Source organism: Fringilla coelebs (genome assembly GCF_963513975.1).
Source record: "Fringilla coelebs genome assembly, chromosome: 29".
In the NCBI taxonomy this organism is placed as follows: domain Eukaryota; kingdom Metazoa; phylum Chordata; class Aves; order Passeriformes; family Fringillidae; genus Fringilla; species Fringilla coelebs.
Window position 1 is genome coordinate 2109016 of NC_140055.1, and position 27292 is coordinate 2136307.

Genomic DNA, 27292 nt, shown 5'->3' on the forward strand with positions numbered 1-27292 from the left:
TCCCAATCAAGGCAAAAAGCCAAGAGATCTGCCAATGGCTGGATGGGCTCCTGCCAAGGGGGAAGCTGCACCTATCAGACCCCAAAATCTGCCTCACTCGAACAAAAAGCCTTCCTAGATGCTTTCCTGGCAAACCAGCTCTGACCTGGACTGAACACCTTTTAATCCCTGAAACAGCTCCTGAGCTCTGGCCACCAGAGACGAGCCCCAATAACCGCAGCCGAGGAAAGGTGGGGGGAACCCCTCTGGATCAGTGGGGGGAACCCCTCTGGGGGGATGAACCCCTCTGGGGGGGTGAACCCCTCTGGATCAGTGGGGGGAACCCCTCTGGGGGGATGAACCCCTCTGGGGGGTGAACCCCTCTGGATGCAGTGGGGGGAACTCCTCTGGATGCAGTGGGGGATGAACCCCTCTTGGGGGGTGAACCCTCTGAATGCAGAGGAGGGTGAACCCCTCTGGATGCAGTGGGGGTGAACCCCTCTGGATGCAGAGAGGGATGAACCCCTCTGGATGCAGTGGGCATGAGCCCCTCTGGATGCAGTGGGGGATGAACCCCTCTGGATGCAAAGGAGGGTGGACCCTCTGGATGCAGAGGGGGATGAGCCCCTCTGGGGGGATGAACCCCTCTGGATGCAGTGGGGGATGAACCCCTCTGGGGGGATGAACACCTCTGGATGCAGTGGGGATGAACCCCTCTGGATGCAGAGAGGGATGAGCCCCTCTGGATGCAGCGGGGATGAGCCCTCTGGATGCAGTGGGGGTGAGCCCCTCTGGGGGGATGAACCCCTCTGGATGCAGTGGGGGATGAACCCCTCTGGATGCAGAGGAGGGTGAACCCTTCTGGATGCAGAGGGGGGTGAGCCCCTCTGGGGGGATGAACCCCTCTGGATGCAGTGGGGATGAACCCCTCTGGATGCAGAGAGGGATGAGCCCCTCTGGATGCAAAGGAGGGTGAACCCTCTGGATGCAGAGGAGGGTGAACCCTTCTGGATGCAGAGGGGGGTGAGCCCCTCTGGGGGGATGAGCCCCTCTGGATGCAGTGGCTCTCAAAGAGGGGGCCTGGGGGGCCCTGCTGGGGCTGAGCTTGTGGGACTGAGGTCCATCACCCCAGCTGTCAAATCCATCTGGTCCCAAAACGCAGCTCCGGTGTTTTCACTTGCCCTGCTCCATCTCCACTCAGCTGGGCTCCAGTGGGGCTCCCAGCCCGGCCCCCACCTCAGCTAAGGCACAACTTGGCTGATTAAGAAAAAGGGCAAGAGGTGCCTGGGATGGGGAATATGGGGAATACAGTACATAGAGCAGGGAGAGCAGGCGGGCAGGGGGCCGGGGAGGGGGCAATGGCCACAGAGAGACGTGGGCATCGCCCGCGAGCTGCCAGGAGCCCCCGCGCCAGCACCGCCAGGAATCACAACTCAAAAAAGAGAAAAAAAAAAAGGGAATTTTGGCTTCAGATCCCAAGAAAAAGGGTTGTAAAGGCACTGTGCTCCGCTTGAGACAGGACAGCGGCCCCTGTGGCACGCAGCTCCAGTGGGTACGGCTGCGCTTCTCCCTGTCCTATGTAAAAAGCTTTGGCAAAAAAGGTACAATGGAAGGAGCATTTCAACTACAAGCTCCTCCTGCATGGCTGCTCTGTAAACACAGTTCTTTGCTGTCTTTGGCTGAAGTTCTAAAAAATATTTGAAGCTGAAAAGCTATTTTTTGGTTCGGTTTTTTTTATATAGAAATAGATTTTTTCTTTACAAAAAAAAAAATCAAAGCATCTTTTAGCACTTTTAATATATATATATATATAAAATTCCTGCTATAGAAAACAAAAAAAAACCAACCTTGGTTTTTGATATCTTGTTTTTTTAAGAGAAAAAATTTCTTTGCTTTGGGAAAAAAAAAACAAACCTAGCTGGAGACGGGCAGGAACCACAGGAATGCGCCATGGAATTACATGATGCTGCAGTTCTGCACAGCCTGAGCCTGGGAGGGAGAAAGAAAAAGAAGAGAGTTAAGAAGACCCCAGTGTCACCATCCCTTTGCTCTGACTGCAAAGTGTCCAGTGGGATCCTTTGGATGCCCACAGGCTCTCCTCCATCCTGGCCCTTGGGGTGTGATAAATAAATCCTCCCAAGCTGGTGTGTTCACAGTTCCAAAATCTGAGGATTAGTGGTAGGTGATATATGAGGATTATAATATTGACTAAGAGTATCAATATAGAATATATTGTATATTAATCTAAGATATAGATATAAAGTGCTGAGATATTCACCTCACCAGCATGAACACTCAGCAGCAGTGGAATGGAGGATGGGGAACGCGCTGGGGTGCCAAGGGGGCTGGGTGTAAGACGTAACGGGGTGGGAAGCATCCCTCTCCAATCCCTCTGAGAACCCCCCACCCATTATACAGAGCTTTGTGTGAGCCCAGAGAGGAAGAGGAAGAGCAGGGTGAAGGAGAGGTGGGAGGGGAGAGGATTGCAGGGAAAGGACAGCGGCAGCAGCGCAGTGCCAGGGGCTGCCCGGTGGGACTGGCACTGACCTGCCTGCGGGGGCTGGAGCTCCCCAGGAGGTAGTTCCTGGCCACCAGGCTGTCCCCGAGGCCGATGCCGGAGTCGCCCATGCTGCGGTAGCTGCGGGTGACGGTGACGCTGGAGCTGGACGAGCCCGAGGACATGGAGGTGATGCCGGCGTTCTGGGAGCCCGACTTGTCGGCCGGCTGGCCACACGTGCCGCACACCACGGTGCGGGAGCGCAGGTTGTACTCCCCGGGGTCCCCGGAGCCGCTGCAGCCCTAAACACGGCGGGGACAGACAGACAGACCGGCCTCAAGCCCCCGCCAGAGCATGCTCTGCCCACAGCCCCGGCCCTGGGGATGGTGGCGGCACCAGTGTGAGCCAGGGGAGCTCTTGAAGAGAGCCTGGCTCACCTGCCCTCTCCATCACGTGGTTTAAAAATAATATTTATCATATCATATCATATCATATCATATCATATCATATCATATCATATCATATCATATCATAATATATCTGTTATATATATATGTGTGTATATGTGTGTATATGTTATATATGCTATATATGCTATATATAACATGATATAACATAATATAATAGAATATCATTTCATATCAGTTATATATACGTGTGTATATGTTGTATATATGTGTATATATATAAGATATTGTGTATATATATAAAATATATGTGTTATATATTATATATAACATAATATAATATAACATAATATAACATAATATAATATAATGTAATGTAATATAATGAAATGTAATGTAATGTAGTATAATAATATACTATAATATACTATACTATAATATACTATAATATAATATAATATAATATAATATAATATAATATAATATAATATAATATAATATAATATAATATAATATAATATAATATAATATAATATAATATAATATAATATAATATAATATAATATAATATAATATAATATAATATAATATAATATAATATAATATAATATAATATAATATAATATAATATAATATAATATAATATAATATAAATTTATGATATTATTTATCTAAATAATATTTAATTAACAATAAATAATATTTAATTACTGTGTTTCTAATCCCAAGTGACTGGGGCCAGCTTGCTGCCAGTGGGTGACCTGCCCTGCTGCCCTGAGCTTGCTCCCTGAGACATGGGAGACACCTGGACTGTGCTCCTGAAAACATCCTCTCCCTCACCACCTCGTGAGCTGGCAGCTCTCCGATGGGAATTTTGCTCTTGGAAAGGATTCAGCCTCCTGGCATGCGCAGCAGTGGCTGCAGGAGCTTGGCTCCTCTGTCCAGGGATAGTCAACACAGAAGAGAATCACAGAATCATGGAATGGTTTGGGCTGGAATGGACTTGAAAGCCCACCTCATTCCAGCCTCCTGCCATGGGCAGGACTCCTTCCACTATCCCAGGTTGCTCCAACCTGGTCTTGAACACTTCCAGGGATGGGGCAGCCACAGCTTTCCCAGGTAACCTCCCTTCTCTGGGCCCCACCTCCCTCACAGGGAACAATTTCCTTCCAGTATCCCATCTAACTCTGCCCTCTAACTGTCAGTGGGAAGCCATTCTCCCCTGTCCTGACACTCCAGGCCCTTGTCCAAAGTCCCTCTCCAGCTGTCTTGGAGCCCCTTTAGGCCCTGGAAGGAGTTCTAAGGTCTCCCTGAAGTCTCCTTTTCTCCAGGCTGCCCCCAGCCTGCCTCCAGAGCAGAGAGACTCCAGCCCTCGGAGCATCTTCATGGCTACTTCTGGATTTGCCCCAGCAGTTCTGTGTCCTTCTTGTGCTGGGGGCCCGAGAACTGGACCCTGCTCTGCAGGTGGGTCTCACAAGGGCAGAGTAGAGGAGGACAATCCACCAGCTCAGTGTGCTGGTATCAATCTCAGCACAGCTCTTCAGATTCAGAGAACTCAAAGGGAAGTGGATGATGGATGCCCCAATTTGCTCCTGCAGAGCTCTGGGAGTGACATCCAGAAGATCTTCCACCCTCCCTGAGGCACGGCTTGGCCACGCTGGCACCTCTCTGCACGTGGTTCCTGTGGGCACCTCGTGTGCAGGGCACACACCTGTCGGAACTCAGGACGTCCCTCTGGGTGCCCAGAGTTGCTGGGACCCTGCCAGGGGGCTCAGAGACCCTGGCACAGAGCCCAGAACACCTGTGGGTTCAATTATGACCCATGGAGCAAATTGCCAGCTTTGTATGAAGACCTGCAAGCCACAGCAGTTTAAGTAATGCAATAATAAAATTATCACTGGGCGAAAAAGTAGATTTTGGGATTTTTAGAATGGAGGTTTCAGGGGCAAGATGGAGGGATTTGGGCGTGTGAAGCCTTTCTTCTTTATCTTCATCTTTATCTTTATCTTTATCTTTATCTTTATCTTTATCTTTATCTTTATATCTTCTTCTTCTTCTTCTTCTTCTTCTTCTTCTTCTTCTTCTTCTTCTTCTTCTTCTTCTTCTTCTTCTTCTTCTTCTTCTTCTTCTTCTTTATCTTCTTCTTCTTCTTCTTCTTCTTCTTCTTCTTCTTCTTCTTCTTCTTCTTCTTCTTCTTCTTCTTCTTCTTCTTCTTCTCCGCCTCCATCTTCTGCTGTGATGTTGGCACTTTTAGATTGGTTCACAGTAGAAGCTCACTGTCTAGTATAGGTGATAAGTATTGGAAAGTAATTGTAAATATTGTACACGTAGTTTTTAGTATAGAGATAACACCGCCCCGGGGGCAGGCAGTGTGTCTGGAACTGTCCTGCTGGACGGACCTTGGCAGGGCAGGAGGAAAATTTTTATAGATAAGAAGCAATAAACAATCCTGAGACCGAAAACTGAAGAACTCCGACTCATCCTTCGAACGCGCGGACCGAAACAGAGACTTTTCACAGAACTCTGCACCTTTCCAGACACCCTGTAGGATGGGTTGCTGGGGCTGCTGGGCTGCAGCCAGGGATGTTTCTCTCCTGGCATGCTGCCTGCTCTCTGCCCACTGCCTGCTGCCCCTCCTGGTGCATATTTCAGCTCTGTATGGGGAAAGATGGGCTGAGAGGAAGGACAAAGCCACCTCTGGATTTGTTCCAGTGCCCTCATGAAGCAGAAAGGACAGAGCAGCTGCTGACAAGAAGTGTCATCCATCAACTTCCCATCATCCTATCCTCCAAGCAATGCTCAGCTTCCCTCTGACCCTTCTGGCCCTTTTCATGGCACATCAGGATTCCTTGGGGTTGGAGACAACTTCCAGCAAGATCTTCAGAGCTTTTTTAGTGAGCAGCACTCTGCTTCAGATGCCAGAGGTCTGTTGGCTTCTCTAATGCCGTTGTTTCCACAGCAGCCTCCCTACTGCCTTCTCCTGTCTGCCTGATCCTGTCTGATGCTGAGCTCCCTCCCACCCTGCCTGAAGCTGCACCCCTTGGGACCCCTTGGAACCAGCAGCATCCCCAGGGCCCTACTCACATGGTGGTGGCGGTGGTGGATGCTCATTTCGTCATCATCCTCATCTTCATCATCATTGATGATCACAGTGCGCACCAGTTTCCTCATGGCCACCTCCTGCAGGGGACAGGGGGTCAGTGGGGAGGGTCAGTGCCTGTCACCCCCACCCCTGAGCCAGAGCTGCCAGGGGCTCTCACCTCCCCGTTGGAGTTGATGAGGGCGGTGCGCAGGCTGTCCCCGGAGCCCCAGCTGCTCTGGGCTTTCCACACCAAGTTACTGGGGGGGCTGTGGGTTGCTCCAGCTCCCGAGGCCCAGATCTAGGGAGAAAAGCAGGAGCAAAGTGACTTCTCTGGTCTGCAGACCTCACAGCCTGGAGGTCTATCACCACACACCGACCACGCCATGTAAGCGGCCTGGCAGGGTCTGGGATCTTGCCTGGATCCTCCACCAGGCAGGGACTCACCGTGACCACCTGGCCAGCCTTCAGGGTGAACTTTGGGGGGAAGCGGTAGGTAAGGGGGGGATCGTCCCCATTCTGCCTCTTGATCTGCCAGTTCCCCATGGCCTGGTCCTGTGAGAGAGAGCAGCGACCCTCAGAACCCTGGCTCCCCTCCAGCTCGTCCCATTCACCTCCTGCCCGTAGGGTGAGGCAGGGCTGAACCTCACCCCAGGGACCCTAGGGTGTCAGGAGCCAGGACATCCCTCTGGTTGTCCTGAGCAGCCAAGACCCCTGCCAGGGGTCTCAGGGACCCTGGCACAGAGCCCAAAAATGTCTGTGGTTTTGATTATGACCCGTGGAGCAAGTTACCAACCTTAAATGAAGATCTGCAAGCCCCAACAGTTTAAGTAGAGTGATAGTGAAGTTATCACAAGGTGAAAAAATAGATTTTAGGGTTTTCAGAATGGGGGTTCAGGGGGCAAGATGGAGGGATCTGGGCATGTCCTGCCTTTCTCCTTCTTCTTCTTGGCCTCCATCTTCTGCTGTGATGTTGGCACTTTTAGACTGGTTTAGAGTAGAAGCTCACTGTCTAACATAGGTGATAGTATTGGAAAGTAATTGTAAACATTGTATAGGTAGTTTTTAGTATAAAGACATAACACCCCCCCCAAGGTCAGGCAGAGTGCCTGGAACTGTCCTGCTGAGCAGACCTCAGCAGGACAGGAGAAAGAATTTTATAGATAAGATACAACAAACAACCTTGAGACTGAGAAATGAAGAGCCCTGACTCCTTCAAGTGCCGGGCTCGGAAAAGAGACTTTCCAACTTTTCTTGGGGTCACTCTGACAAGCTAGAGACTCTGACACTGGGGTTCTCCCTGAAGACAAACTCACCTCGTTGGACTTGTTCCTGAGACGGACAAACTTGCCCTCCAAGTCCACCTCCTCCACACCAACACGGCCACTGGTCCGGGCATGGTGGGAGAAGCTGGTCCGGCTCTCACTGTCCTCCAGCTTCCTCTTCTTGGAGGAGCCTGGGGTGGACAGGTGGCTTCGGGATGCACCTTTGTGGGATGAAGGGCTGGGGGACAGCCTCAGCCTGGAAGGGGGAGAAGAGGAGATGAGGCCAGCGAGGACACAAGGGCCGGGACCCGCGTGGCCCAGAGCTGGGCACAGCACCCTGAGCTCACCGCTCCTCCTCGCCCTCCAGCAGCTTGCGGTAGGCGTTGATCTCCATATCCAGGGCCAGCTTGATGTCCAGCAGCTCCTGGTACTCATCCAGCTGCTGCTGCATGCGCGCCCTCATCTCGGCCATCTCCCGCTCCTTGTCGGACAGCAGGCGCCGGTTGGTCTCGCGCTCCCTGGCCAGAATGTCCTCCAGGTCGTGCAGCTTCGCCTCCTTGGCAGCCAGCTGCGGGGAGGGGATAGATTGGTCTCCTTGAGCCAGGTCTTATAAGCTCTTGGAGATCTATATCACACCCGAGATAGCTCAGCCACCTCAGATGGCATCAAATCGGCAGGATGGCTTCCGTGGTGGTGTTGGAAACAGAAAAGTTTCAATAAAAGACAAAATAACGAAGCTCTTTACAGAGAAAAAGGCTCTTGCTCCTGGTAAAACACCCCACAAAAGCGATTAGTTCCTTTGCTCTCTTCTTTTTCTAGTAAATTGCTTAAGCAGGACTTTTTGGTTTCTGTCCAATTGGCTATCCGTAAGTTTGAAGTGAAGTCCCCAAGGTCCTATGAGGTGTCTTTTTACCCAATTGAGGAGAGAAACTGCTGGGCTTTTTTCCTTTTTTAAGGAGGTACAGGATAATTTGGTCACTCCGTCAACAGGGGGCACATCCCTACAGGGAGGGAAGATGAGGACGAGCCACTCCACCTGGGTCCTGCCCCAGGAGGGGACCATCCCCGGGGCAGACATCCCAAGGAAGCCTTTGGTCTCAACTCACCTGCTTCTGCAGCTGGCTGACTTCTGAGGAGAGGTTGTCAATGCGGATCCGGGTCTGCTGCAGCTCCTCGTGGGCAGCACCCACCATGTTGCTGTTCCTCTCAGCTGACTGCTTGGCGTTCTCCAGCTGGGGGACAGGACAGGGGCATCAGCACCTCAGCACCCGCAGCCCACCCGCCCTCCTTGGGGCTGGAGGGAGAGGAGAGCGCCGTGGGGAAGCTGCTCACCTTCGCCCCGTAGGTTTTCTCCAGTTCCTCCTTGTAAAGCCTGATCTGGGCCTCGTGCTGGCTGCGCAGCTCCTGCAGGGCCTCGGAGAGCTTGCTCTCGAACTCCCGCTGCCGCCCGTTGTCGATCTCCACCAGCCGCGTCTCGTGGCGCCGCTTGGTCTCCCGCAGCTCCTGGGGACAGCAGGGGACACTGGGTTGTCACCGACATGTTTTATGAAAAATCCCTTCCTTAGGATTTTTCCTCCTGAGAAGCTGAGAGGCCTCAGGCACAAAATGTAAACAATTCTTATCTGCTGCTGTGGAATGCAACAGGTGGATCTGGGATTGGTCTCATGGGGTTGTTTCTAATTCATGGCCAATCCCAGTCCAGCTGTCCAGACTTTCTCAGTCAAAGACAAACCTTTGTTATCATTCCTTTTCTATTCTTAGCCAGCCTTCTGATGAAATCCTTTCTTCTATTCTTTTAGTATAGTTTTAATATAATATATATCATAAAATAATAAATCATCCTTCTGAAACATGGAGTCAACATTCTCATCTCTTCCCTCATCTTGGGACCCTGGTGAACACCACCACACTCAGGGAGGGGACAGAGCACACCTAGCGGGGTGATCCCAGCCCCGTGGCAGCACATCACAGCTCACCTCGCTGTAGATGTTCTTCTGGAATTCCAGCTCCTCCTTCAGGGTCTGCAGCCGGTTCTCGGCGTCCACGCGGCGCAGCATCTCATCCTGCAGCTGCTTCTTGGCTTCACCCAAGGCGCTTTCCAGCTGGCAGGGATGGAGAAGGAGCATCACACTGGGCTCTGGGCAGTGCCCCCGGCATGGCTGGGGACCCAGCACCCAACTGCATCTGCCCCACAGCCCCTGGCAGCCCCGGGCAGGGGGGTAAAAGGGATCCCTGGGTCAGATGGGACAGAGCTGCCACTGCTCACCTGGGCCACCTGTCCCCTCAGGTCCCGCACTTCATTTTCCAGGTTCCTCTTCTCACCCAGGGCCGTGGAGAGCGCAGCCTCCTTGGAATTAAGCAAAGCCTCCACATCCTTAAGGCGTGCCTGGGCAGTCAGCAGGTCCCCTTCCTTCTTGGCATTCCTGCAGGGCAAAGGGTGGCACAGGTGAGTGGCACAGCAGGAATAATGACAGTCATCAGGAAATGTTGGAGTTGCTTTGGTTCAAAGACACCTTAAAGCTCATCTAGTTCCACGCCCTGCCATGGGCAGAGACAGCTTCCATTATCCCAGGTTGCTCCAAGCCCTGTCCAACATGGCCTGGAACACCTCTAGGGATCCAGGGGCAGCCACAGCTTCTCTGGGCAGCCTGTGCCAGGGGCCACACCGTCCTTACAGGGAAGAATTTTTTCCCAACATCCTGTCTAACCCTGCCCTCTGGCAGGGGGAAGCCATTCCCCCTTGTCCTGTCACTCCAGACCCTTGTCTGAAATCCCTCCCAAAATTTTCCAGTCCCTCTAAGTACTGAAAAGGACTCTAAGGTCCTATCAAGCTTCTCATCTACCAAAACCTCCAAGTTCTCCTCAGGGCTGTTCTCAGAAAAGCCTGTGCACTGTACCCCGAGCACAAAGAGTGTTACTCCTGCCCCCCTCTGATCACTCCCAAAAGGGCTGCACTGCCACAAGGGGACCAGCACATCCCAGCCAGCCAGCACACCCAGCCCTAGCTGGGACAGCAGGAAGGGCTGGGAAGGACTGGCAGAGCAGGAGGAGCTCAGGGTGCAGCACCCACAGCATGGCAGAAGGGCAGTGCTGACCAGGCTGGAGCAGGACTGGCACCGTGTGCCGTGCTGGGATGCGGGGCAGCGTGGTGGGACACAGTGTGGAGACCTGGGGGGCATTCCCTGCTCTAGGGAGACACAAGAAACTCCCCTAAAAAAGCTGTTAGACCCCATTGGCTCCTTGCCCTGTTCCTATGTCTGTTCCTGTGTCCCTGAGCCACTCCTTCCCTGTTCCCTGACTGGCCCTCACCTTGGTACTGCCCCAGACCAGGGTCAGCCCCCAGGCCCCTGCAGAGAGTGAGTGTCCTGGGTTGACTGTGTGATGCTTTTATCCCCAATCATCTGTGCTGTTTATGCTGAATAAGAAGTTTTGCACCTGTAAGACTCATTCCAACAGGGAAGGGGGGAGAGAAGAAGCTGCAGTTTGTTTTCAGACACTGCAATCACTCCTCCACATTCCTGCTCCTCGACTGTATTGTCTGCGGATGGACAGACAGCAGGACACAGCTCTCCTTTGTTTTAGTTAGTTTAGCTAGCTGAGGCAAAGAAGTTCCCTGGACTGTGGGTTTTTTTCCCTTCTCTTTGGAGCTGTTTAAACCTGCTCTGGATTGAACACCCAGAAGAGCACTGGCAGCTCCACCTGTGGCCACCTGGGCCACGACATTTCCAGCACCGGAGGGACTGATAAGAGACTGAGTGAGCTGAACTGCAATCCGGGGAGGGGACTTTCTGGGTTTGTCACCTCTTTTGGAGCAGCAAGGGGTTTTATTGTTTAAAATTGTTTAGGTTTTATTGTTTAATAAACAGGTTTTTCCCACTTTTCTCCAAGGAGTATCCCAGCTGGGGAGAGGGGCCGATTGAATCTGCTTCCCTAGAGGAGCCCCTCTGGGGGGTTCTCTCCCAAATTTGCCCTGAACCAGGACAGTAAGCCAGATCCTCTTCGTGTGGGTGTTGGGACCTGAACATCTCACTGCACAGCTGAATAAAACATCTGTGGATACTATGCAAAGATCCTTTTTGCTTCCCTACCCCGGACTACACTAGCAGCTATTCAGACTGCTGCACAGCACGACACGGACCTGCACTGTCAGGGGTGGCAGAGGCCACCGTGGCATGGGACAGTCAGATGTGTTAGTGTGGCTGGGCTGTGACCTGGGGCTGGATGGTGGAGCAGCAGCTGGGGGCGAGCTGGAACTGCCCCCTGGCCAGGGCTGCCCAGTCAGGTGGCCAGGCAGAGTCGTCCGTGGCACCCGTGCCAGTGCCAGGAGTTTGATGCCTCTCCTGGAGTGGCCAGGGAGCAGCAGGGGCCGGGGACTGCCCTGCCGTGGCTGTGCCTCGCCGTGAGCTCAGCTGGTGCTCAGTGGATGCTGAGCTGCGGTTCCTCAGCCCCCCAGCCCCACCTGTGGCATCACCACCCTCCATCCTGGCCCCCCTCTCTCTTCCAGCCGGTCAGAGCCGCTCCGCAGCCCCGCCGTGTGACCGGGGAATCTGATCTGACTGCACACCCAAACACAGCCTGAAGCTATTTTGGTAGCTCCTATAAAAAGAAAAGGCCCAAGGGCCCCCCAGTAGCCGCCAAGCCCGGGCTGGGACTGTCACCCCACCTCCCCCAAAGCGGGGTGCAGGACTGGAGAGGCTCGGAGCCCCTCGCCGCGGGCGAGCACCGGCACTGCGGGCACGTCTGGGGCCAGGAGGGAGCACCCGAGCCGGGACACGGCGGGGACAAACCCAGGGAGCTGCTGCGGCGCTCAGCCCGCCCCAGAGCAGCAGCACGAGCCCATCCCAGAGTCCATCCTGAGCCCGTTCCAGAGTCCATCCCGAGCCCGTTCCAGAGTCCATCCCGAGCCCATCCCAGAGCCCATCCCAGAGCCCATCCCAGAGTCCATCCCAGAGCCTATCCCAGAGCAGCATCCCGAGCCCATCCCAGAGCTCATCCCAGAGCAGCATCCTGAGCCTATCCCAGAGCCCATCCTGAGCCCATCCCAGAGCCCATCCCAGAGCAGCATCCCAAGCCCATCCTGAGCCCATCCTGAGCCCATCCCAGAGTCCATCCCGAGCCCATCCCAGAGCCCATCCCGAGCCCATCCTGAGCCCATCCCGAGCCCATCTCAGAGTCCATCCCAGAGCCCATCCCGAGCCCATCCCGAGCCCATCCCAGAGTCCATCCCAGAGCCCATCCCGAGCCCATCCCGAGCCCATCCCAGAGTCCATCCCAAAGCCCATCCCAGAGCAGCATCCTGAGCCCATCCTGAGCCCATCCCAGAGCAGCATCCCGAGCCCATCCGGAGCCCATCCCGAGCCCATCCTGAACCCATCCCGAGCCCATCCCGAGTCCATCCCGAGCCCACCCTGAGCCCATCCTGAGCCCATCCTGAGCTATCCCAGAGTCCATCCTGAGCCCATCCTGAGCCCATCCCGAGCCCATCCCGAGCCCATCCCAGAGTCCATCCCAGAGCCCGTCCCGAGCACCAGGAGCGGACCGGGAGCGGCAGGACTGCGCTCCCAGACTCGCAGATAAGGGATGTTGGAAGCTCCTGCGTTGGCCAGTAGCAGATTTTCCTGCATTTCTTTTTGTTTCCTGACCCGAGCCAGCACGGAGAAATTATTATGTTATTTTGGGTTTCAAAAGCCCAGGTTTCAAAATCCCAGGCTACTGTTTTAAAGCGTAAACCTCCCTTCAAATCCCAGGATATTCCATGTTAAAAGAGCAGGAATTCCACTTAAGGACCGTTTAAAAAAACCCAACAATTCCTACACGTACAGTAATGAAATTCAGAATCACTTAAAGTGCTGCTGTCAGGAAAAGCAGAGCCCAAGAGCCTCTGGGAATCCAGGAGCAGCTTGCAGACTTTTTCTTGGAAGTGAGTGAAGATCTGTCTTCTGCCTTTCTTTCAATTTCTGAAAGCTCCTTCCCCAGCCCAGAACACTCTTTATTGTGGTGTAAAGGGCTCAGTGTAACTTGTTGGATCTGTAATGAATTCTAGAATGTATCTGTGGTCGGATTTTCATATTTTAATGTTTGGAGCTCTCAGGTAAGAGGGTCTCAATGCTATGCACAGAGTATGATTTCATAGTCCATAAATTCCATAAAATAGCCTCTTTTATGTCTAAATAGCATTTCAGCAGTCTAGAGAACTTGGAATTTAGCCCACAGCGGAATAACTGACCAAGAAATGCTGCTGGTCCCCCTTTTCCAGTGAACTACAGTCTCATTCGCTGCTGGAGCTCCGCGCTGGGTCCTTCCTGTTCAACCCCCTCCTTTCGTGCCAGTGACTCACAGGACAAGAATGCCAACTGGGAGCGGGGCCGAGGCTCCGAGGCTCGCTGAGTTTTCCCATCTGGCACTGGCTCAGCCCCGTGGCCAGCGTGGCCACCCCAGCACTGCCGGCGGGGTGCAGCCCTGTCCTTCCCGAGGAGTGAGGTGCCACGGGGCTCCTGCTCATCCCTGGGGTTTGCTGCAGCTCCCCGCTCATCCCTGGGGTTTGCTGCTGCTCCCCGCTCATCCCTGGGTTTGCTGCTGCTCCCCGCTCATCCCTGGGTTTGCTGCTGCTCCCCGCTCATCCCTGGGGTTTGCTGCTGCTCCCTGCTCATCCCTGGGTTTGCTGCTGCTCCCTGCTCATCCCTGGGTTTGCTGCTGCTCCCCGCTCATCCCTGGGTTTGCTGCTCCTCCCTGCTCATCCCTGGGTTTGCTGCTGCTCCCTGCTCATCCCTGGGGTTTGCTGCTGCTCCCTGCTCATCCCTGGGTTTGCTGCTGCTCCCTGCTCATCCCTGGGGTTTGCTGCTGCTCCCCACTCATCCCTGGGTTTGCTGCTGCTCCCTGCTCATCCCTGGGGTTTGCTGCTGCTCCCCGCTCATCCCTGGGTTTGCTGCTCCTCCCTGCTCGTTCCTGGGGTTTGCTGCTGCTCCCCACTCATCCCTGGGTTTGCTGCTGCTCCCTGCTCATCCCTGGGGTTTGCTGCTGCTCCCCGCTCATCCCTGGGTTTGCTGCTGCTCCCTGCTCATCCCTGGGTTTTCTGCTGCTCCCTGCTCATCCCTGGGTTTGTTGCTGCTCCCTGCTCATCCTTGGGGGTTTGGGCACATCTGGAGGACACTGCCTTGTTGGGATGGGGCTCCAGCACGACCTGGATCACTCTTCCAAGGGACAGCAGCTCCATTGACCAGGGACAAAGAGAGGGAAAAATGCTGAGGGTTACACTTGTGTCTGCGGCAGATTTGCCTCTCCAGGGACCAGAAGTATCCAGGGTTCTGGGCACCAATGCCTGGAAAGCCCCACAGTAAATCTCAAGGACAAATCCCGGTTGCTCAGAAGCCTCCTGTGCTCAGCTCTGGATTCCACTGTGAGCAGGAGAGCCAGAAGCTTGGAGCTCACCAGCCTGAGTTGGGAGTAGTTCTGCCAGAGGGAGAGGGGTGAGACAAATCCTCTCCTGCCCTCTGTTCTGGGGGGTCCAGTCAGGCTCCCTGGGGCCTGAGCATCTCCCCCAGGTTCCTTCCAGACACACCCTGACCCCAAACCTGGCAGCAGCGTCTGGATAAGGTATCAGCACACAGGTGAGTCCTCTCTGGCCTTGGGGACCCCCAGCCCCCCACTTCAGGCCAGCCCTGTTGATCCCTGCTCCAGCCCAGGCAAGGTTTGAGTTTTTTCCCTTCTCCTGCCCTCAGGTCCTGCTTTTATTCCAGGGAAGCCTCACAGGCTCCAGCTGGCACTGGGCTAAAAATAAAAACTTCCATGGCAGCTGTGTCACTCCCACTTCCCTGGAGAGGAGGACAAAGACAGACCTTCCTCCTCCCCCCCAGAGGGTTTCACTGGCTTCTGCTAGAGCCTACAAGATCCCAAATTCCCCAGTGAAAAGAGAAGCAGAGATTCATTCTGGAGGCCTGGGTGCCTCCAAATCCTACAGGATCTGATCCCCTGTGCTGCGAGAGCCATGGGTGAAAACAATCCAAGAGGAGAAAAAACAACAGAGGCATCAAATCCCCAAGAAACAAATGTCTCATGAGAAAAGATAGAGGGAAAAGGGGCCTCAAGACATTTTATTTTTAGCTTTTAAAAGCAGGAAGAAGAAGAAGAAAAAAAAAAAGATTGAAAATTGCAGCTGAGCTGCCAGAAAATTCAAATGTTAATGGAAAGTTGGATCTGCTCTGGCTGCGCTCAGCACAGACAGACACGAGGCTGTGAAGTAAGAGAGGGCTCAGGGACAGCCCCACAGAGCAGCATCTGCTACTGCTCCCCCCTCTCTGCCCCAAAATCCCAGCCAGGAAACCTGGCAGGTCTGGGCTCTCCCTCTGGAAAAGTCAAGACAGGACAGAGTCGTCAGAGCTTGTTGGAACAGCTCCAGGCATGAGCCCACCAGGCTGCTGGGAAGATGCCAAACCTCTCCGAGACGCCAGAGCCCACTCAGTGCATTTTTAGGAAACACTCCCTGGTTTCCCTCTCCACTGTTAATCCCCACAAGTGTTCTGAAGCACGGGCAGCGCTGGCCTTTGTGCACCGCCGGGTGGGATGGAGCTCGCAGAGGCACAGGGGGCGTTCCCCTCCTCCCCCGCCTCCCCACCGCAGCTGCCCCACCCTGGAAAAGGTGCCAGCTCAGGGAACTCGCTGCCTCCTGCCCCGTCCATAAATCTTCATGGGCCTCTGCAAATCCCTCCAGACTGCAGGTCTCGGTCCCACCTGGCTGCCAGGGCCCGCAGCTGCCTGCTCCTGGCTGTCCCAGGAAAGGCTTTGACATGGTTACAGCTTGGGAATGTGGGGCAGGAGTGGCAGTGTGCCCATGGCAGGCTCAGACTGCTGGGAGGACCCAGAAAATCTGTTTTGCTCCACCTTGGGCAGGCTCAGACTGCTGGGAGGACCCAGGAAATCTGCTTTGCTCCACCTTGGGCAGGCTGCTAACCATTGCACTGCCTCCAGCGCCAGGGATCTGTCCCGGGATCAACACACCTGTCCCAGGGATTGCTCCCCCATGCAGGGATCATCACCGCGCTGCAGGGATTGCTCCCCATCCCAAGGGCTGTTTCTCAGCAAGGATTGTTCCCCCACCTCAGGGAGCAGGGCCCCACAGGATGAGGAGAGGCAGACCTGGAAAACCTCTGCAATGGGGCAATGGGAATGTGGCAAAGCAGCTTCTCCCAGCTTCTGACTCATCTGTGCCGCAGCAGCTCTGCCAAATCACCAGGATAAACACGGGCTGGTCTCCTAGCAGGGGAGCTGGAAATAGCCAGCATGATGTACAGCAAGGACAGTGTCTGCACGGAGCCAGCATCCTGTGGGGCACCAGAGGCAGCTGGGCATGCCAGCACCAGCTGTGTGCGTGCAAACGGCTCCCACATCTGGCACCAGGGGTGCCAAGGACCCTTCCCGGTGCCAAGCTCGGTGCCACACGCTCCTGATGCGCTCATGGCACGCTCAGCCGTGGGGCTGAGGGGCTTGTCCAGCACAAACAGCTCACTGGCATCTCCCAAGAGCTGGGCTTCCCCTCCTGGAATTGGCATCTGGCCTCTCCTTGCACCTTTAAAATGAACCAAAGCTGCTGCTTCGTTGGGAACCAGGACAAAGCCTTTCATGGGGAGGCAAACAGACCCCACTGTCTAGGATTCCCCAAATCCAAGATGTTCCCAGGAACATTGCTGGGAGCTTGGGTGCATACCTGACCATACTGATACTCCCAGGAATCAGCTACACCCATCCCTCTGAATGTCTGAAGAAGCTTTTCCTCTCCTGGATGCAGCAGAGCAAAGACCTGTCACCCTTCAGCCTCCCTGCCTGCTACAGGAGAAGCACTTCAGCCTCAGCAGCACCACAACAGCCACGGGCTGCTCGAGAGCTCCAAGCACATTTCTGACAATGGATAGCGTATTAATTGTTCAGAATTAACAATGCTGCAGCTCAGTGCTGGCTGGGGAGCCCCAGTGTGGCTCACTCCCTGCCCAGGCTGTCAGGCCAGCTGGTGACTCACCAGCAGCTCAGAATGGAAATCCCAAGTCACCGACTGACGCTGCTGCTGCTGCTGCTTGGGCTGAGTCCCCCACAGTCACAGGCCAGCCCCTGCTTTTGGAGGGTGGGTGGCTTCACCAGAGGGGTTCCAGGGCTTGAAAAGGGGGTTTTGCCCTTTTGACATGTGGGAGTCATCGGGGGAATGGGAAGGATTTGGTTTTCCACGGCCCATGCTGTGTTTTTGGGGGAGGTTTGTGCCAGACATAAATCTGTGCTCTGCACACACAAAGGGCAGAACTTGTCCTCCATGGACAAGTGTCCCAGCTTGGAGTACACATCACAACACCCCAGTTTTGTGTCTGCCAGTGCCTGGCTGCCTGGGGGATCCCCTGCCAGCTGTGGGACCCCATCTGCTGCCTGCAGGACCCCCTGTTACCCACCAACTCCTTTTCCCAGCTGTCTGGCAAAAGCTTTTCCAGGGTGCAGCAAGCCCCAGGAGACAGATGCAAAGAGGATGCAAAGTGCAAGGAGGATCAGCCCTGCAGTCCCCAGTGCTGGGGGGAGCACAGGGAGCCCACAAAAGGAGGGCAGGATTTCCCTGTGGGGAATATCTGCCACCAAGCCCTGGGTTACCTGGAGCCAGCCTCCAGCCTGGGGGGACATGCAAAGTGCTACCAGTTGAAACTGGATTTAGCAAACTTGGCCCAGTCCCAGGTCTGTTACCAGAGCTGGTCCTGAAGAGCTTGGGAATTACATGGCACCGGGAAAACCTGGCCAGTGTCTGTGCAGGTCCTGAGGGGGCTGAGCTCGGGGTTTCCTTGCTTGGAAAAACTGCATTTTCCACTGAAAAAAGTCACCAAACACTTGAACAGGCTGCCCAGGGCAGTGGTAGAGCTTCCCCCTTCCTGGAGAGATTTAACAGACAGGTGGATGTGGCATTTGGGGACACGGCTTAGTGGTGGCCTTTGGAGGAGCTCGATGATCTTGGAGCCAACCTAAACTATTGTGTGTTTGAATCTCTTTGTAAACCTGAACCTCTCAACTGGTCAGAACACCAAGATCAAACGCTGGCCAACCCCACTGGCAGCCCAGGCTCAGCACAACCCAAACCCATCCATTCCAAACATGCCAGCCTGCCTTTTCCTAGCTTCCCATGAAATCATGAATTGGGCTAGCTAAATGACACTTGATGGCCTGGGATTGAATCATCCTAAATATAGATTAAAGCAATAATGCCCTTTATCAAGAAAAAATAAACTTGCTAACAAAAGCTGAGCTGGAAAGTGAATTTTTTTAGACACAACTCAAATATGTCAATACATCCCTTTCCACACTGCTCAATTCCACCTTCTGAGGGCAAGATTTCAGTAGGAGAGACATGAGAAAAAAAGCTTTGAGATCATGGAATATTCTCAGTTGGAAGGGACCCACAAAGATCATCGATTTCAACTCCTGCACAGGACAGCTCCAAAAATCCCACCATGTGCTTGAGGGCGTTGTCAGCTTGTTTTTCCCAATCCAGAATTTGCTAAGAGTTTGCAGTGCTGTCTATTGCTGGCTAAAGCCAAAGCCTTTGGGAAGAGGAGGGAAGAAGGAAATTCCAAGTCTTCATGCCACTACTCTGAACATTTACCATTTTAACAAGCCAGATTTGTACCATTAATACAGTTAAATTACATGTTAACTAATGACAAATTAACAATTATGCTTAGGACTGGATGAAATTGAAAGAGTTTTGCCCAGCCTTGATTATCTTGCTCCAACACAGCAAAAGCCAGCTTTTGAATAATTGGGTTACAACTTAATGGGAAAGTTGTGGGTTTGGTTTTTTTTTCCACCCAGAGCAACTCTGAGTGTGTCCCCTCCATGGAAGCCCCAGAACATTCCGTTCACTTCAAAACATCCCTCTCAAGAAGGGAAAACTCTAAACCCATAAACTAGCACCTCAGAGGATGAAGACAAAGCAGAGATTCCCGGTGTTTCCCTGGGAGATTGGGCACGGTGGGAGCCTTACAAAGGAAGTTAAAACCAGGGAGCTGAGTCACTGTGTTAGTCATGCCTTCGGGACAGGAGCACGGGGGAAAACAGCCCGAAACTCGTGCTTAGCTGGGAACTGGCAACAGAGCCAGGATGCAATCCCAGCCCCAGCAGCAAGGAAACATGCTGCCACTGTGCAGCTGCGGCTGCAGCTCCCTCCCCTCTGCCTACACTGCAGCTCCTGAGCCCAAAGGGGGTGGGAAGGGATGAGGAGGTCGCTCTGGACCTGCCCCATCCTGACCCACAATGAAAACCAGGGCCCCGTGCAAGGTGGGACAAGGCAGAGAGGAGGCAAAACAGGGGATGAGTTCAAGGCCTTCTTTTTCTCTTCAGAAGCAGCAGTAGCTCACCCCATTTTTCATAAATTGGGTACGCAAAGCTTCTGGCCAGCAACATTTGCTTAAGGAACAAAGCAGGGGATTGTTGGGGCCAGATGCCACACATAGTCCTGGGAACAAAACGGTTTGCTCTGCTGGCTCCAGCAGCAGATAAAGGCACACAAGGTGTTTACATTGCCACGAGGTCTGTTTGCATGTGGCGGTGGCAGCGTTGAGTCACTGCCGGCACAGGGAGCTCCAGCTGCTGCTGGAGGGGCTGTGGGCATGGATACAGGTGGGATTCCAGCAGGAAAACGCAGCTCAGCACAGGGATGAGCAGTGAGCAAGGTGACTGACGATGTTTTGCTGCGCTGTGCCATGTGCAGAGCTGCCAGCACACCTCTGCCCACTGTCCCTGCCAGCCTGCACCGTGCAGGGACGGAGCCCAGACCTGCTTGGCACGTGGGCAGGAAATCAGCACTTCCCCAGAGCGAGGACTGCAGATGTGGCATCCCTAGAAAGCACAATTTAGCCCCAATTGCTGCTTGCACAGAACTGCCTGCGAACAGAACCAACAGGAGATGCTCCAGCCTCACCTGCCCACCACCCAAACAAACCCCAGCCTGGCGGCCTTTTGCCCTGGCACTGCAGAGCTGAGGCTGGCTGGCACAAAGCAGCATCTCTGCCCTGAAAGGGGGGCCTGGCAGCCACCCAAACAGCAAAACACCATGCCCAGGGCTGGGGCTGCTCTCCTCAGTGCTCCCCTTCCCCTAAAGCCCCCCAACACGGAGGCTCAACTCGGAAAAGCCCCCCATTTCCCCCGGTGTAGGCTGCTGTCCTGCAGGGGAGCATCCTGGCACCCCAGGGTGCTGCTGGGCGATCTGCCACGGTGCCAGGAAGGAAGGGGCAGAGCGGGGCTGCCGGGCAGGGCAGGGCAGGGCAGGGCAGGGGGGGCCCCCAAAGCACGGCCGGAGCCGCGCCCTGCTCCAGCCCAGAGCCACCGGCTGAGCATGACTCACCCCCTGCTCTGATCTGAGGATCCGAGCCCTGGCACCGGGCTGCCAGAGAGGGCACACGGCTCTGCACAGAGGGCACTGGCAGCTGGCCACCCCTCCGTGCCCACGGGCACCGGGGCCGAGCTTCCTTTGGCTCCCAGCCCTTCTGGAGCCCACTTTGCACGCTCACACCAACAGCTTGGATGTTCGTTTGGGCTCATGTGACTCACAGGGGGATTCAGGGAGAAACTGTGTCCGTAAGCTGTTAATAAATAACCCCAAGAAAGTGAAAGTTCTTAGCTCCGGCTGAGCAGGGCAGCGCGGTGATGCCAAGCTCTGCCTGACCAGGATGGTGCCACTGGACTGGGTGGCAGGAGGACAGGCAGGAGGAGCTGTGTGTGCAAAGCTGCAGCCAGAGCAAGTGGCTGGAGGTGGCTTTTGTGCAAGAGAGAGGAGAGACCTCTGCTATCAGAAGCTTGCTCCTACAGAGGTGCTTCTGAGCCACTCACAGCCCCGACAGAAAAATTCAGCAGCTTCAGGAGAGCCTGTGTTTGTTATTGAACAGCTTCAGGAGAGCCCATGTTTGTAATTCAGCAGCTTCAGGAGAGCCCATATTTGTTATTGAGCAGCTTCAGGAGAGCCCATGTTTGTTATTGAGCAGCTTCAGGAGAGCCTGTGTTTGTAATTCAGCAGCTTCAGGAGAGCCCATGTTTGTTTTTGAGCAGCTTCAGGAGAGCCCATGTTTGTTCCTACCCTGGCTCTGCCACCTCTCTGCAGAGACCCAGCACCAACGCCCGCAAGGTGCAACCCCATAATTAAAGAAGGTACAGTACAGGCAGGGCAGCACCCACCCTGTGTGCTGGGGAACTTTGTCCCTGCTGTTGCTGCAATTCCCAGCTCTCCTAACCATGGGAAGCAGAAATAGAGCGTTGGCTGCAGCCTGGGGGACACCCCAAGCCAAGGGCACCTTCACCTTCGCTGGAAAAGGTAATTGCTTTATGGCAGAGAATGTGAAACGTTGACTCAGCCCCGCCAGGAGCAGAGGTGTCCCAACCCCAGCTGGGTTTTGTGGTGTCTCTGTGGGCTGAGCTCAATGCACCTCATTAACCAACTTCCACACCCTTTGGCTTTCTTCAACACCCACAGCCCTGGATATCACACCACGGTTCATGGACATGCTGAGGCATCCTTTATGGACAGGAACAAGGAAAAATGTGGGGATTTTATTATACTCTTATCAAAGATGTGGAGTGACTGGGCAAAGCAGAATGGCTTTAAAGTGAGAGGGCAGATTTAGACAAGGTATTGGGAAGAAACTCTTCCCTGTGAGGGTGGTGAGGCCCTGGCATTGCTCAGAGAAGCTGTGGCTGCCTCATGTCTGGAAGGATTGGGCTTCTCCTGGGTAGCTGAGAGTCTGGCTGTCACAGAGATGTCTCTGCAGTCAGGGCTGCAGCTGCCACTGCACCAGGCAGGGCTGGGGGACCATGCCAGCCCCCACAGTTGTTCAGCTTCACACTGGGGACATTCAGCCCCGGGCAGGGAGGGGAAGGGAGCAGAGGCAGGTGGGCACCCAGCCCTGACACCATGCTGTCTGATGGCAGCTGTCAACAGGGACAGGTTTTACATGGCAGCAGCCTCAGCTGTTTGGGAATGTGCTGAGCTGGTCACAAAGGAACAGGCTCAGCAAACAGCCTCACAAAGAGCAGGATGGTGAAACAGGTAACACAGCCAGTGGCAGGACAGTGGGAGGTGATTCCCAGCTCACCCTGAACCCATTGGGCTGACACTTCCTGGGGAATCCTCCATGGCAGCTCTAATTTTGGCCAGGACCAGAGGGAGAACTCTGGTGACTTCCTCCTTTCCTGGCTGCCAGCAGCACAAAAGGAAACTACCCCTCCCAAAGGGCATGAATTCAGCAGAATATGGAGCTGGCAGCCGTCCCACATGTCCCACCCTGGCTGTGTCACCTTCTCTGTCTGCCTCCCTGAGCAGCACACAGGGGAACTCCCTGTTCTCTGGCCTCCAGAGTTTGAGTGCTGATGGGACTCAGACGAGTGAAGTGACACGTGCAAGGCTGGAAAACACTTGTGGCAGCATGTGGGACCAGGCAGGCTGGGATGGGCTGTCAGGGATGGATCCCTTCCCACACCAAACACAGCCCTGACTCCTTTGCAATCATTTCTCTTTAATCCCCAGCTCCAGAGATAAGGTCCTTAATTTTCCAGAGTGGAACAGGGTTTCCTCTGACTCCCCTCATCCCTGGGCAAAGTGAGGGGATGATCTGTGGCTGGAAGACGCTGGCAAACGCAGCAGTGGGAGCGAGGTCACAAACCAAAAGTGCCGGAGCACGTTTCTCTGCCACAATTTTTCTTGGAAAAAGAGGGGCTGGATGTTTGTACAGGCGAGAATTCCTCTCTACTGGGAACAACTAATGAAAACCTTCTCCTGGAAGAAACGTTTTGCCACGGAGCCCTGCGGCCCTGCAGCGTGCCAGGAGGGCTGGCATGCCCGGCCATCCTGAGCTGCTGGCTGCACATGTCAGGGGACACCCAGTGTGCCCACAGGGCTGGAGATTCAGGGGGGCTGGCGTGTTCAAGAGGGTCCCAGAGGGCCACGGAGGTCTGGATCGGCCCAGCTCTGTGTTGATGACTCCCCCCAAAGTATCCCCAGCTGCACAAGCTGCTCTTTGTTTGCTCTGAAAGGGCAAAGCCTCCTCCCAGCCAAAGCATTCCCTCCCTGGCAGGGATTCCATGAGGCAGACGGGGGAGAAACCCAGGAGCCTGAGGTTTCACCCCACGCAAAATGTTCCAGCACAAGCTCATTGCTGCTGAAGGAAGGGCATGCCCCCCTCCCCCCTAGCACTCAGCCTTGATTCTTTTTCCTCCCTTTTTTCAGCTAAACAGGTTTTGTTTACCTGCTCCTGCCTGGAGGGTCACAAAGCACGGTGCAAAACCCCCTTGGGCTGGGGAAGGCTTGTGGAGTTCACCTCACCGCTGCCTCCCTGGCTCTGCCCTCGGCTGAGCCTCCCCCTCCACAATAACGTTTGGGAAAAAGGAGAAATTTGTCCTCATTAGGGCCAGGGATGAGATCTGGGCCCCGGGAAGAAGAGGCACTGCCAAGAAGGCACAGCCCTAATCAGGTTAGGGGCTGCAATTCAGGAAGGCATTGCTCATCAGCGTGCTGCTAACGAGGGCTGGTTCCTGCCTGCAGAGGGGAGCTGGTGTGGCCGACACACGGCCACTCCTTGCCCATGGAGTGGGCACTGAATTCCTCAGGGGTCTCTCCTGGGACTGAGGGTGCCAAGGGCTGTGTTCTACACCCCTGTGTGCCCAGGCTGGGGCTTGCACTGTGGGATGGGATGAACTCCCGTGGAGCAAGGCAAGGGCTGTGGCTCTGTTCAGCCTGTGAGTCAGAAGCCAGCTTAAGGAGAGGGAGCAATGGGCAGGACCCAGCACAGAGCATCTCCAGCTCCATGGAGGAGCCATGCTGGAATCCAGGCGTCCTCCAAGGAGGGGACAGAAGCTTGAGGACACCAGGGACAGGGGCATTTCAGACTAGTTCTATCTCTACCTGTGGCCTGGGAGGGGATGGTGCCAGCCACCCTCTCCACACCCTCTGCTTCTCCTGAAGCGTGGCTACAGCACAGCCAGAGGCCAGCCAGGGCTGGGGACACATGTGGCACCAGGACAGGCAGGATTGCCCAGAGAGGTCCCTTGTCCTGGGGCACAACCAGTGTCAGGCTGCACAGGGCTGAGGGTCCCTGTGCCAAGAGCCAGGTGGGCACTTTGGGAAACCCCTCCTGGATCACCACTGGCAGCAGCCAAACAGGCAGTGGGAAGATCCCACTGGAAACTTTCCCAAGAAAGGAGCAGTTGGCCAGGAGCAGAGGGAAGGCAGGAGGCAGAGGGCAGGCAGCCCAGCTCCTCTCAGACCCTCCTCCACCCATGCAGCTCTTGCACTGGTACTGGTTGGACTGGTCTCCTGTTTGCACAGCTTGTCCCCCTCCAGCCAGCAGCTCTTTCCCCACCCCAGACAGAGCACCCAGCACCCGGGGCCGTGTCACATCATGCCCTGGCATCCCGGCCCCCCACCCTCCCTCTGTGCTGCGGAGACAACCCCTGCAGCAGGCAGCGGCGATGCTGTGGGTGCTGATAACACAGCCCCGGGCGCCTGCCCTGCGGGAGATACCCGGCGCTTCTCCGGGGCTGACGGGCACAGCGAGGGCCGCGGAGGGCTGCCAGTTACTAATTGGCCAAAGTCTCAGCGTGTCAAGGACGGTGAAACGGCCCCAGGGCTGACCCAAGGGCTCAGGGTGGGCAGGGAGAGCCGGCAGAGCGGGCACATCCCTGCCCAAGCGGATGGCAGGGGGCAGAGCAGTGTCTGAACAACGGGGCCCTCCTGATCTCCCCGACAGCTCTGAGCCCTCCGCGGGGCTGGGCTCGTTCCCTCATGCCCCAAAGTTCGGGACACCCCAGCCAAAATGAGCCCGAGGAGCAGCATCGCAGCTCAGCGGCCGATTGTGCAGCTCTCTGAGCAGCCCTGGCACATCGAGCAGGGGCCCAGGGACGCAAGATGAACTGCAGCCTCCTCGCAGGGGTTTTGGGGTTGGAGAGCAGCCCTCACACCACGCCCTAGGAAGAGGGGACAAAGCAGAGGCAGGAATGAACAGCAGCGGCTTCCCCCGCACCTCCGCTCTTCCATCGCACCGAGCGTGACTCAGAGATGACTCAACACCCCTGGAAACACCCCTGGAAACACCCCTGGCCCCCGGAGCCCGCGCCTCTGCTGCTCTCCCAAACCCACCGAAACCCCTCTCTCAAGCACAAGCTGCTCTCCGGGAACCCCCGCGAGTCACAACACTCCTTCAAGGGATTTGTCAGCGCCCGGGAAGAAGCGCAGCAGTTCCCGGAGCTCAGGGAAAAATTCCACATCCGTTTTCCACACGGCCGGCTCCACAGCGCAGCCAGCTCCCAGCTCCCCTCCAGCCACGGCTGCGGGCCGGGCATTTTTTCCAGCCCTCGAAAGATCGTGGCCAAGATAGTTCTGGGTTTGCATAAGGCAGAAAAAAGCCTTTAGACAGTTCAGCTCCTCCTCTCAGCAGCATCCGGATCCTCGGGATCCGGGAACGGGGATCTGGCGAGCAGCAAACCGCCTTATCCGAGGACGAAGCTGCAGCGGCGCACGGGAAATAGAAAGCTAAATATAACCCCCCCGGCTTTCAACGGGCAGCACAGTCCCTCCCTCCCAGGTAGAATATTTATGGCATCTGCTAAGGAAGTTAATTTTAGCCTCATTTGGTACAGGCTCAAAACGAGGAGTCCAGAATAAGAGGCAAAAGATCAAACGGAGCAAGAGGGGGCTGTCCCGCCACTGCCCAGCCCGAACGCGGCTGCGAGCCAAAGGTGATGACGGAAAGGAGCGGCATTCGGGGAACTGAGCGCCACAGCGACATGTCCCGACGCTGCACGGGCTGGCAGAGCCCGGGGGAAGCCCGGTGCCAGCCCCTGCTTGGCCAGCAGTGACATTGGCCAGGGAGCCCCGTGTCCTCAGGGGACCTGTGCCGGTAACCGGTGACAGCCCCGAGGAGGGCAGAGGGACCCAATGCCAGCAGGGAGGGGTCCACGAGGGGGGCATTTCTGCCGGCAGGGAGGGAAAGGAACGAGCCCTGGAGGAATTCGTGCCTCAGCGGGAGCACATCACCCGGTGACAGCTGACGGGAGGGGGACACGAGCGCTGCCTGAACATTTCTTCCCCCAAAGCCAGGGACCCCACAGAGTGGGAGCAGCTTGGCACAAGGAGGGTTAAGGCAAACAAAACCTGGAGCAGGTTCTTTAACCGGTGCCAAAGACAGCAAAGGAAAAATAGGACGAGCAGGCGAAATCTGTAGGCAGGACAGAGCCAGCTGGCTGGCACCGCTTCCCGGGCTGTGCCGGAGCGTGTTTAGGAATAGCTCCAGCATGACGAAGGCAGAGGGGCCGCCAGCCCGGCGCTTGCGGCCCGCATAACACGGACCCTGCCGGGGGCCCAGGGCATGTCTGCTCAGCCCCTGCCCCAAGCGTCCCCAGCTCTGCTCCCAAATCCCCGCTCCAAGGGCATCCCGGCCAAAGATGGCGCTTGGAAGGAGAGCAGGAATGACGAGAGAGCGTCTCTCCTCTTTTGGTCCCTACCACAGACACCCCAGCCCCGGCCAGGCCACGGATTTTTCCTCTCTCTCCCTGCCTCCTCCAGGTCACTCCTTCCTCCCTCCCGGCTCCCTGCCAAGCATGACGGCAGCACCCGTCCCGCCGCAGTCCCCGCCATCCCCAGGGCACTCACCGGGCTTTCAGCTCCTTGTGCTCCTCCCGCACTTTACTGAGCTCCAGCTGCAGCCGAGCTCTCTCCTTGGCCACCGAATCCAAGGTCTTGCGGGCATCCGCCAGCTCCGACTCGTAGGCAGCCTTGATGCCCGAGACCTCGCGGCTCACCACCTCCTCGGACTCGGTGATGCGGAGCCGCAGGCCGGCGTTCTCCAGCTCCAGCGAGCGCACCTTGTCGATGTACACGGCCAAGCGGTCATTGAGCTCCTGCAGGTCCTCCTTCTCCTGCAGCCTGGTGATGCGGGTGGGGGACAAGGGGGTCCCCGAAGCCCCGCTGCGGGTGCTTCTTTTCTGCGAAGGCGTCGCCATGGGGTCCGGCGTCGAGGCGAAGGGCACGGCTCAGGTCACGGCGCGATGTCCCACGCCACCCGCC

General features: G+C 55.5%; 1 protein-coding gene across 1 annotated transcript; it reads right to left on the reverse strand.

Moving 5' to 3' along the window:
• Positions 1 to 744: 744 nt before the first annotated feature.
• On the reverse strand, positions 745 to 27292 carry LMNA (lamin A/C). Its single transcript, XM_084223142.1, has 12 exons — positions 26879 to 27292; positions 9494 to 9650; positions 9204 to 9329; positions 8560 to 8730; positions 8334 to 8459; positions 7575 to 7795; positions 7279 to 7483; positions 6410 to 6517; positions 6144 to 6263; positions 5968 to 6063; positions 2527 to 2778; positions 745 to 1968 (listed from the first exon to the last, which is right to left on the reverse strand). Exons 1-12 carry the CDS (start codon positions 27226 to 27228, stop codon positions 1936 to 1938), a joined length of 1965 nt encoding a protein of 654 aa, XP_084079268.1. The 5' UTR covers positions 27229 to 27292; the 3' UTR covers positions 745 to 1935.

What these genes read in the sequence shown, in the direction of transcription:
- LMNA (XM_084223142.1), bottom strand. Translation starts at nt 27,228, where the DNA reads ATGGCGACGCCTTCGCAGAAAAGAAGCACCCGCAGCGGGGCTTCGGGG. An exon ending in TCAGCCAGCTGCAGAAGCAG is followed by an intron (nt 7,796 to 8,333) that starts GTGAGTTGAGAC and finishes CCCTCCCCGCAG; the next exon opens with CTGGCTGCCAAGGAGGCGAA. An exon ending in AGGCTGGCCAGGTGGTCACG is followed by an intron (nt 6,264 to 6,409) that starts GTGAGTCCCTGC and finishes TTTTCTCCCTAG; the next exon opens with ATCTGGGCCTCGGGAGCTGG.